This window comes from Lactuca sativa, chromosome 4 (genome assembly GCF_002870075.4).
Source record: "Lactuca sativa cultivar Salinas chromosome 4, Lsat_Salinas_v11, whole genome shotgun sequence".
Lineage (NCBI taxonomy): Eukaryota > Viridiplantae > Streptophyta > Magnoliopsida > Asterales > Asteraceae > Lactuca > Lactuca sativa.
Window position 1 is genome coordinate 125,458,636 of NC_056626.2, and position 12,012 is coordinate 125,470,647.

General features: G+C 34.2%; 2 protein-coding genes across 2 annotated transcripts; both read left to right on the forward strand.

Moving 5' to 3' along the window:
- Positions 1-7,869: 7,869 nt before the first annotated feature.
- Positions 7,870-9,183, forward strand: LOC111877946 (putative DNA glycosylase At3g47830). Its single transcript, XM_023874450.3, has 4 exons — positions 7,870-8,306; positions 8,479-8,679; positions 8,750-8,806; positions 8,884-9,183. Exons 1-4 carry the CDS (start codon positions 7,908-7,910, stop codon positions 9,112-9,114), a joined length of 888 nt encoding a protein of 295 aa, XP_023730218.1. The 5' UTR covers positions 7,870-7,907; the 3' UTR covers positions 9,115-9,183.
- Positions 9,184-10,277: 1,094 nt separating this feature from the next.
- Positions 10,278-10,751, forward strand: LOC111877904 (zinc finger protein 5-like). Its single transcript, XM_023874407.1, has one exon. It carries the CDS (start codon positions 10,278-10,280, stop codon positions 10,749-10,751), a length of 474 nt encoding a protein of 157 aa, XP_023730175.1.
- Positions 10,752-12,012: the final 1,261 nt, after the last annotated feature.

The window sequence follows — 12,012 nt, forward strand, 5'->3', positions numbered from 1 at the left end:
TAGGATAATCCTTAGGAATGAATGAATAAGAAATAGCTGATTCTTAGGGTAGATCCTTAAGAGTAAAGAAGATAATGGGGATGGGTAATTGGGTTAACTGTTTGATGATTAAACATAATAATTATATTATTGTGGGTTGAAAATCCTATGTACTCACCAGGTTTCCCAACCTGACCCACTCAGTTTATTTATATCATAGGTGTTGATATGAAGTCATATTACACTGATAGATTAAGGAGATATAAATCACTAGTGATAATGAATGTAAGTTCTATTTATGCTTATGTTTCTGTATTGACGATGACATCCCAAATGTTTTAAAATGAATAAAAATATTTTTCTTCGGAAATGCCCTGATAACGTATTTATCATGTTTCACTGGGAACAAATTCCGCACAATTTTATTAAAAAGAGGTACTCTGATTTTTATACAGCATAAACAAAATCGGTATTTTTTTATCGTGAAAATTGGAATATCATATATAGTATAGTATGACACTTATTTGTTGTGAGATCATACATTTCAACAAATACTAATTAGCGATTATTTGTGATCAATCTGCGATACATTTTTCTTACCATTGAAAAAGAATACAAGTATCACATATAATATTTAAAGACAACGTTGATAACCAACAACCACAAATTCACTGTCAATAATTGTCAATATTTCAAAGATTGGTCACTTTTATATAGTAGTAGAGGTTTGAGAACGATACATTATCTCTAAATTTAATGACTGACTATTTAATATTTAGACTTTGTTTGACATAAATAACTTAGCTTATTGTAATTTACGTTTGTTAAGATCATAAAAATAGTTTATCGTAATATATAACGTGAGTTATAAGCTAACTCGAGATAACTTATATAAATTACCTTAAAATAGTTTATTGATAAAGCAATATTGAAATAACATAAAGGAAAAATGATTTATCAGGGTAATCATCTTTGTTGTTTTGTTCGTATTTAGACAACTTTTTTTGTATGCATTTGACCATTTAACTTGTTATATGTGTTCACATATTGCTATTGTCACCGACTATAGCAAGTGATAATGACAGTATGTTAACACATTTAACAAGTTAAATGGTCAAATGTGTAAAAAAAATAAAGTTGTCTAAATATGAACAAAACGAAAAGTTAATTACCATGATAAGTCATTCTCCGCAAATTTAATATCGATTTTATTTTTTGTATTTGTTAGTATTTCTTTTTCAAACTATATTTTTTAAGTATCCATAATGTCCAAAATATTAATTAAATATTGATCATTTCTAAACTTTATTTTTTAATTAATAAATATGTTTTTATTTTGTGAAATATTTTATATAGCCTTTTATATTTTTTTTTCTTTTGTTTTTAAGAACATACAATATTTTTAAAGTAAATAGTATCTAACAATAAAATTAAATAAATTAAATATGTAGCAATAAGTATTAAGGGTCTTTTAAAAATTTTAAAAAAAATGATTGTATGAAAATGTAAAGAAATAAAATAAAATTGCGAAACACTTTAAAATGTTGTAAAAGAAAGTTTAGACATAATTGTATGAAAGTTACAAAAAAATGTATGAAAATGTAAGAAAAAAGTTAAAAATCTGTAAGAAAAAATTAAAACATTTATAAAACATTTGGTTTAAAAGCATTGTATCTTAATTATATGAAAGTCTAAAAAAAATTCTTAAAAAAATATAAGCAAAGTTTAAAACATTGTATTAGAAAAACTTATAGGAAAAAATATCATAAAAATATTATAAGAAATTATAAAAAGTCCTAAGATAAAAAAAAGTGTTCACATTTAGACAACTTTTTTTTGTACACATTTAACAATTTAACTTGTTAACTTGGTAATATGTGAACAAATTTAACAAGTTATATGGTCAAATGTATACAAAAAAAAAGTTGTCTAAACGTGAACAAGATGAAAAGGTAATTACCCTGCCAAATTATTTTCCCATTTATAAACGAGTTTTTTAATTAAAATATATAGTACTCGTACCTTAAACTTTATCCTAATATTCAACCGACAATATTTTAATATTCGTTTTTAATTGAACAAGGTCTGATGGTTGGTTCTCGGTTTGACCGGTCCGGCCGTCGGTTCAACCCAACTTTTATAATTTTTTTATATATACTTTTTTATTTTCCTTCATACATACATATGTAAATGCAAAAAAAATTCTAAATGTGGCAATGGTGTGCGTCAGCCTTTGAGCTGTGTACATTTTGGTTAACTTGATCGATCGAGCAATTCAATTTGTTTTGGAAATTGGTTGTTTTTTAACATGTTAAGACCATCTTCAACTCATTTCCATTTTCCCTAAAAAAAATGGAGTAAAAAATAGGGTAAACAGTCTTTTATCTCAAATCCTATTCCATTTTTATCACATTTTTACCCAAAAAGTATATTTTTGGTATATTCCATTCTTCCAACTTATATAGATTGTCAAACACACCCCTTCAATTAATTTGGTTTTAACAAATATATATTTTTTATTTTTTTTTCATTAAAGTAATATTAAATAAATAAGATTATATTTATAACTAGACCTGACAAGCGTGTTGTGTCATGTCGGGTTCGTGTCGTGTCAAGACATTAAACGGTTGAGAGTGCTTGACCCTAACCGGACTTGTTTAATTATCGTGTCGTGTCGTGTCAACCCGCTTATTTTCGTATCAGGTTTCAGGTTAAGGTTTAAACCTTATAAATATGTTGTGTCATGTTGGGTTAAAACATTTTAAATGTTGAAAAGTAAGAGTCATAGAGGAAAAAAATGAAAAGTGAAATGCTGGAGTTGGGAAGTGGAACGGAAAAAAAATTATACTCCCTCCGTCCCATATTTATTGTCCATTTTTTACTTTTGAAGTTTTTATTTTTCTACTTTAACCTTAAATATTTTTATTTGTGTTATAAATTATTTGATAAAACTTATAGCAATGAAAAGACATTTAAAACACAATCCATTCATATATTTTGCATTTAGTGTTATATATCAAAAAACAAAAACATTTAAGGTCAAATTTGAAGAATAAAGACTTCAATAGTCAAAATTGGACAATATATATGAGATGGAGGTAGTAGTAAGTTTAGAAAGCAAAATTGAAAGAGTTAGAGTTAAGAAGCAAATGAGATAGGTGGTGAGGAGGAGTACAATTAAGTCAGTTTGAAATTTTGAATTTTACTTTTAGTTATTGAATTTGGGGCACTACAAATGTATAATTGAAACTATTTATAAAAATATGAAACACACACACACACACACACACATATATATATATATATATATATATATATATATATATATATATATATATATATATATATATATATATATAAATTGGTCATCTTCGAGTTGAAAGTCTTGACCCTAACACTACCCGTTTAATTATCATGTCGTGTCGTGTCAACCCGTGTACATAAACGGGTCGGCATCTCTGACCTTAACCCGCTAACTTCGTGTCGGGTTGTCGTGTCGTGCCAGATTTTGTCAGGTCTATTTATAACACACTTATAAATAAACAATATACATGTATTTATAGAAATATTACACATACACACTTTTAAATAAATATTATACATGCATTTATATGAATTTGATGAACAAAAAACAAACTTTATATTTATAATTAATTAATATAATTTAATATATAACAAAATATTATAAGTATTAAATATTATATTTAAATTATAATTAGTAGGTAAAAATAAACTAAAAAAATATAAATATATAAACAGAGAGACTAAAACCGACAACGCAAAGTTTATCTTCATTTTGGAAGAAATAAATAACATAACACCTTACTATTCATAACCCCAAAATGAGGGAGTAAATGGGGGGGGGGGGGGGGTTGAGAAGAATTAATATAGGAAAAAATATGGGGGAAATGGAAAATGAGAGTGGGTTAGAGATGCTCTAATTGAAATCCAACTATCAAAGTCTAATGACAAAATTGCAAGAATGGTCCTTGTGGTATGTCCAAAATTGCTACTTTGGGCCAAACAGGTTTGTACTAGCACCAATAGTCCAAAGGTTTTCATTTTGCTGTTGTTTTGGTCCAAATCAGTTTAAAAAATCTAAAAATGACGGATTTGCCCTTTTCCATTTGTTTTTTGTTTTTCTTTTTGCTATTTAATTATTTTTTAACTAAAATAAATAAAAAGATAAAATAAAATAACATAATCTCTCTCTCTCTCTCTCTCTCTCTCTTGCAAACCACCAAACATACAAGATTATATCTCTCTCAGTCTACAGTTACGTCGGAAACCACCTCCTCGCCGGAAACCATCGAAACTGAAGCCCTCCTTCGTCTTCTCCGGCTTCATCGTCTTCTTCGTCAAATCACAGTGCCACCACCTACCGAGATCTGAAGAATTAGGGTTTTTGCAACTCCGGCTCCAACGACTTTTTCTTCGTCGATCTGGGTTACATCCACCGACTTCGTCGTCTTCTCCGGTTTGATGGTCTTCTTCGTCTAATCACCAGCTTCATCTTCTCTAGTGTTTCTTCAGATCTACCTCCATCAAAAACAAATATATCTCAGTCCACCACCACTACCATCGACTGCACCAACACATTGTGATTACCATGTAGCACCTGGTTCTTAATACGTATTATCTTCTTTAAATATTTTGCATTTTGGCCTTGGACTCGGCGAGTTGAAGGACCAACTCGCTGAGTAGAAGCGGGATGAGACGCGGAGTTTAAGTTGTGGACTCGACGAGTCGAGTCCCGGACTCGGCGAGTAGGCCTTGTCTGGACAAAAACCCTAATCCGAGGGTTTGCACCCTATTTAAACACCTTAACTCGGCCTCCTTCGTCCCATTTGCTCCCAAAAGACCCCCATAGCAAGCCCTAGCCATTATTAAAGCAATCTAAGACATTTGGAGTGATTTTGGTGATTTTGTGATCCAAGGAAGGAAGGAAAAGCTTGAAGGATCAAGAGGAGGCTTGAGGGATCTGATTTTGGACATCATTTGCAGTCTTCAGAAGGTATAAAGTCTATACCTTGTTTTCTCTTTAGATAGATCCCATTTTGTAGAGTTTTAGGGCTTTTCTAAGCCATTTTGGTCACCAACCATGTTTGCAAGCATGGTTGGGGGTTGATGTTTCAGATTTAGGTCCTAAGAGGGGTTGCAAGGCAGAAAGGAGTGGCTTTTGCACTCAAAGAAGGCCCCATGCATTGTAAGAGCTTGTTTTAGGACCTTTTGAGCTCAAAGTCCCATGCAAGCACGTAAATGTTGTAACTTTACGTGCTAGATCGATTGTAAAAGCATAGATCTATCTTTTGATCAAGGGTTGTACATCAGAAATCGAAGATTTAATGAGTGAATGTGACCAACTCGACGAGTCCATTCTTGGACTCCTCGAGTCCAAGGTTTCTGTCCCATTCAGTGAGGGTCAAAAGGACCCAGTTAAGTGTGGAAAGGTTTTAGGGAGTCCCGGGGAGTGACCCAACATTCTAGACTAAGCCATTGTTCTGGGAATTCATGGGACTCGGCGAGTGCATGAGCAGACTCGGCGAGTCCAAGGCAATCTTCTTAAGGATGAAGCTGAACTCGACGAGTTGTTCATCAACTCGGCGAGTCGAGGACAGAACTTGTTCATCTGATGAAGGTGAACTCGACGAGTTATTCATCAACTCGGCGAGTCGGATGAGTTTTCATGTGATGTTCATATGAGAGAAGAACTCATCGAGTTGAGGGCCCAACTCGACGAGTAGGGTCATGGATGAGGACGAATAAAGGGATAGGGACTCAACGAGTTGGCGAGCCAACTCGGCGAGTCAAGTCAGCTGGAAGTTGACTTTGACTTTGACTTGGTCAGTGGTAAAATGGTCATTTTACCCTAAGAACAGTTAGCAGTGTATGACTAAGTGTTTTGTGGGAATTATAGCCGGAGGATTTCCGGAGCAGCAGCGACAGCAGTCAGAGGATTCCCGCATAGTTCAGCAACTACTACGATGTGAGTTACCTTCCAGTAGCGGTGGGTCTACGACCACAATGCCGGCCCACCAGTAGGAGTTGTATGTTAGATGATTGTCTTTGTGATATCATCTAGGTTTGCTACTACCTGATATGTTATATGCTGGCATGATATGTTATATGTGATAGCAGTAGAGTTCGGTTGTTAGGACCGAAGGGTAGGTCAGACACCCCAGATATGTCTGACAGTATGTGATTATATGTTTATATGCTGACATGATATGTTATATGTGATAGTGGAAGTAGGAGGGGAATAGTCCCCAAGTTCGGTTGTTAGGACCAAATGGTAGTTCGGACACCCCATATATGTTTGATAATGTGTTTATGTTATGATATATGTGCTAATAGCAGTAAGGGGTGGATGAGTCCCAAGGGTCGGTTGTTAGGACCGACGGGCAGGTCAGCACCTCATAATGGCTTGACACGGGTAGGACGACACCCCAAAATGGCCGTACGGGTAGGTCGGCACCCTAGAATGGCCGTACCGGGGGTCGGGCACCCCAGAATTGCCCGACAGTATGTATGTTATGTGATTGTATGGTATGTGGTACGATGGGGGAACTCACTAAGCTTCGTGCTTACAGTTTATAGTTTTGGTTTCAGGTACCTCTTCAGCTAAGGGGAAGGAGCTGGCGCGATAGCGGCACATCATACACACACATTGTTTTCCGCGCTATGAGTTATTCTGGGATTTGTACTCTGACATTATTATGTTTTTACGATTCGGTTTTCAGACACGAGACATGTTTTTATGAAATGATATGGTCGGTTGATATTATGTTATAAATATTTTGCAAATCACTTAATCAAAAATGAAAATTTTGGACGTGAAAAATTGGGTCGTCACATACCATCTGCATCAAATGAAACTAAACTTGATGATAATACCTTCCAAAATCGCCAAATACGACACCAACCCACATACTCACCCCAAATAGCGACCGTCAAAAAAGACGTCGGTTTTCATCAAAATCGCCTTCCACCCCATCACCGAAGATGCTACTAGAACCCTAAATCCAACACCACCACCCCCATCACCGAAGATGCTACCAGAACCCTAAATCCAACACCACCACCCCCATCATTTGGGATAAATCAATCGCATGAAGCAATGACAGTGTTCATCACTCTCCTCCTTGTTGATCTCCGAATATCAGATCGATGGTCTGAACCTTCATCATCTAGGGTTCAAAATTCTAATCGATTCAACAAGCCTATTCTTGTTTTAATTGTGCAACCACCTCCATCATCGTCTCCACACCCCTGTTCTTCGAATTTGGTACCACCTGCAAGTTACAATCAAATTCAAGAGAACCATGTTTATCGTTCTCTTCTGTTTACATCATGACCTTGTTCAGCGTATCACCAGACATGTGGACCGAGAGAAAGGGCAAGAGAGATCGGAGATTAGAGTTTTACCCATTTGGGGTTTTAGAGAGAGAGAGAGAGAGAGAGAGAGAGAGAGAGAGAGATTTTATTTTATTTTATTTTGTTTAATTTTTTAGTTAGAAAATAATTAAATGACAAAAAGAAAAACAAAAAACAAATGGAAAATGACAAATCTGTCATTTTTCGATTTTTTAAACTGATTTGGATCAAAACAGCAACAAAATGAAAACCTTTGGACTATTGGTGCTAGTCAAAACTTATTTGGTCCAAGGTAGCAATTTTGGACATACCACATGGACCATTCTTACAATTTTGTCAAGTCTAATAAGCCGGTTCAACCGGTTTTTTATTAGTTCTATCACATCGATTCAACCTGATTTTTAAATAAACCGTCCTGTTTAAAATTAACATAAAATTGGTTATTGAATTGTTCTAATCTCTGATTTATTACCGGTTCAACCCCTGTTTAAACAGGTTTTTTAAACTTTGGGCAGATTAATACGAGTTGTCCGAGTCAATGAGCCAACCCAACAATGCGGAAACAGAAAGAGCGTAAGAGGAAGCCGACGGAACTCAAATGCTCGCCGGCGAAGTTACTCAAAAGTGGCACCGTTAACAATCTCACAGTCAACGACCCCTACCCCAACCACCCTCGCCCCTCATCTGAAGAATGCCGAGCCGTTCGAGACGACCTCTTAGCCTTCCATGGATTCCCCCAACAGTTCGTCAAATACCGCGAACAAAGGTTGAAGCTTCTTCCCAACGAGGATGAATATGGATCCACGACGTCACCGCAGGCGGAACTGGTGGTTTCTTCGAAGGAAAGTGTTTTGGACGGGCTAGTGAGCATTATATTGTCACAAAATACTACTGATGCGAACTCTCAAAGGGCCTTTTCTTCACTCAAATCTGCTTTCCCAACATGGGAGGATGTTAGTTTCTCTCAAAACCCTAACTAACTTATGCATATTAGCTCCGTCACACGATTATCAAACTTCGTCCATTTTGCCATTATTTTTTAACATAGGGTTAATGCCGGAACTCCAAATTTCTAAATTTCTGAGCATGTGTTCTTTCAAAGTGATTATCGCGTAAATTCTTCAGGTTCTTGCTGCTGATTCAAAGTGTATTGAGGATGCTATAAGATGTGGAGGATTAGCCCCAACAAAAGCTTCTTGTATTAAGAATATGCTGAATTGCTTGCACGAGAAGAGAGGGAAACTATGCTTGGAATACCTGCACGATTTGTCAATTGATGAAATAAAGACAGAACTCTCTCAATTCAAAGGGATTGGACCTAAAACGGTATCTTCTAGTTCAATCACTAGTAATCAAAATCATTTATAGGTTTTAATAATTTTCAAATTAATGGCAGGTGGCATGTGTATTGATGTTTAATCTTCAGCAAGACGATTTCCCTGTAGATACACATGTAAGTTGGCTTTCAAACATTTCAAACAAGTATATACTGTAATTAGGGTTTTAGTTGACATTGAGACATTTATACAGATCTTTCAGATTGCAAAGGCGATTGGTTGGGTTCCCTTAGATGCAGACACTAAAAGGACATATCTTCATCTCAATACAAGAATACCAAATGAACTGAAATTTGACCTAAATTGTCTCTTGTTCACACATGGTAAAGCCTGCAAATCATGCACAAAGAAAGAAGGTAACCAGCAAAAGAAGGAAACTACAACTAGCTCATGTCCTTTACTTAACTACTTAAGAAAAAAGTAAATTTTCACAACACTTATGTACCTAATTTATGTACTCAATTGGATATGCAATACACAGATCATTTCCACATATGATAATGCATGTTAAAGCATGTGTGTGTGTGTGTCATGTGTATATTGTTTTCTTTAATGATGAGAAATTGTATACTGCACTAGTGGATAAGACCAAAACATGGAGTTGATTAAAGTAGGATGTATCAAATTTGGGAAATCTTGATCATTAGTAAATAATGAGCAAAAAGTTCAAGTTAATTTGCCAATAGCCAATAATCCATTTGGAAAGATGGTCCAAAATAAAAGTTCTGATCACTTTTTAGCTTTTAAGCATATTGTTTTGAGAATTAAGTAGTTTCTAAATAGTTAGTGGCTTATGTGGATGTATCCCTGTATCCATGAAAAAGGCTTTGTTAGTTGATTTACAAACATCATCTTCCAATAACTTTATGTGTATTGCAAGATTTAGTTCAATTATTACTTCCAAAAGTGTCAACTTGAGAGTGTGTCTGTGTCTAGAATGCTAAAAAAAATATAAGTTTTGTCATATGATTAATATGAACTTGGAGTTTAAATGCAAACTCTTCAAACTCCCAGGGGGCAGTTGGAATCTAACAAAATTGGAATTTGAGATTCCATTCCATAGTGTGTTTGTTTGCAGTTTTGGACAGAAATCAATTTCATCCATTGAAGTCCTAGGAGGGAATGATGGTATTAAATTTTGTTCCTTCCCTTATTTAAAAAAATGACCAAAATACCCCCTCCCATGAAGTAAGTTATAATTAACAATATAAAAAATATTTTGATTTTTAACTAATAAGAAAAAAGAGTGGTATTAAATTACTTCCAACAAGTCATGGAATGGAATCTTGAATTCCAACTCTTAATTGATCTTGTTGTATTTTGGGTATGCCTATTTCTAGATATCAATACACTTGGATCCTTCCTAAATGTTGACCAATCTTTCCAGCAAAAGTGGGAAAAACCTCACAACTTTATGACATCTTTTAATCCTATATTAATGCCACTTGTACAATTCCATAGGGTGCTTATATTACAGTGGTGCATTACATATCCTTAATACCATTAATTAAAACCTTTATAACATGTTTTCTATAAATAGGCCAAACCTTAATCCTAGGATGTGTACTATATTTCACATCTCAAACAATGGAACCACTTGGGGATAGAAAGCTAAAACTCTTTGGTTTTCTAATCGATCCATGTGTGAAAAATTCTGAAGATAGAAGCATAAATGTATCCAAAAAGGAAGAAAGGTCAAAAATCCCTTCAAATCCCAAGAAGTACAAATGCCCGTTTTGTTTTAAGAAGTTTATGAATTCACAAGCTTTGGGAGGTCATCAAAATGCCCATAAGAAAGAGAGAATGAAGAAGAAAAAGATGGAGCTTCAAGCTAATAGAGCTAAATTCAATCTTTACTTTGGGGCTCTTTTGAGTGATATCCATGATCCTACTCTATCCTTCAATGGGATTTCCTCTGATTTTACCTTTTACTCCTTGGACAACTATCAAAATGTGAACTTTAGCAATACCCATATTGTCAATTTGCCTTTCCTTTCTTCTTGCTCTAAGTTTGAACAAGATGGGTTTACTTTAGGGATAGGAAATAATGGCACATGCTAGAAGAAATTTGATGTAAAAATGTCAAGAATTTCACTTTTATTGTAATAGTATTGTTTTTGATTATATAGGAGTTCTATTAGAGGCTCTAGGTATTGTAAGGTTTGTGTACATCTAGAGTTCTAGTGTGTGTATTAGAAGCAGGTAGAAAGTAGTTTGAGTTGTGGTTCCTTTAGTTAACATGATTACTAGGATTTTGCTCAACCATGTCAATAATTACAAAAATACGGCTGTGTTTTTGTATTCTTATTTACTCTACAAGGGATTCACAAGTGAATTACTTCAAATAATTATGAAAATGGCATCATGTTTTTTATTTTATTTTTGCTATACAAGGGATTCATATGTTCTAAATCATCAAAAAGATTTGGTTTTTTTATTGAACTTTTTCCTATTGATGTTCTTGTTTCCGTAAAAGATTTCGTTTCTTATTGAACTTTTTCCTATCGAAGTTGAATGAGGGCATTATGGGATTATGTTCATGGCTTCATGCAATTATTTTTTAAAATATGATAATCTTTAATATTATAATTCGAAATCCAAATACATTTCTATTTAAACCCCATCATTTATTTATTTTGCATATAAGCAAGTGATTAAAAAGAGAATGTATGAACACATATAAGGCCATTTGTTATGGTCTTAACGACCACAACCTTCATGTAACCATCATCGTCTTCCACATGGGGGGGGATTTTATTTAAGGCCCAATTATATATATATATATATATATATATATATATATATATATATATATATATATATATATATATATATATATATATATATATATATATATATATAATAACAATAATGACATTTTTTCTAGTTCGTGTGATCTTCCACCTTCCTTCCACAATATAGCCGATATACTTTCCACGTTGATTGTGGTCGTGGTCTGAAAGAGAAGAAGACAGAAGAAGAGAGACATGATTGGTCATGGTCCTATGTTCTCCCCACAAATCACTATGACGATACCCGACCATGAATCGGCGGGATAGTGTGTACGATCGTGGTCTATGGCCACGTCGACAATGAACCTGTTCGTTTGAGAGTATACTAGATGCTCTAAGAGTCGTTGGGTTGGGTTCAACTTACCAATATTTTCCTCATCTGCCCATGCTTGTTTCATACCTAGAAGAAGCTTAGATTTTAGATTATTTTTAGGGGGTGTTTGGGATCGCTTTTTAGCTTAAGAAATCATTTTCAATAAAATGATTTTTTTGACTTATAGCTTTTTCCAAAAGTAAGTTTTAAAATGTGT

Coding starts and splice junctions, on each gene's coding strand:
- LOC111877904 (XM_023874407.1), top strand. CDS start 10,278: ATGGAACCACTTGGGGATAGAAAGCTAAAACTCTTTGGTTTTCTAATC.
- LOC111877946 (XM_023874450.3), top strand. CDS start 7,908: ATGCGGAAACAGAAAGAGCGTAAGAGGAAGCCGACGGAACTCAAATGC. Junction 8,680..8,749: donor AAGGGATTGGACCTAAAACG/GTATCTTCTAGT, acceptor AATTAATGGCAG/GTGGCATGTGTATTGATGTT. Junction 8,807..8,883: donor ATTTCCCTGTAGATACACAT/GTAAGTTGGCTT, acceptor ACATTTATACAG/ATCTTTCAGATTGCAAAGGC.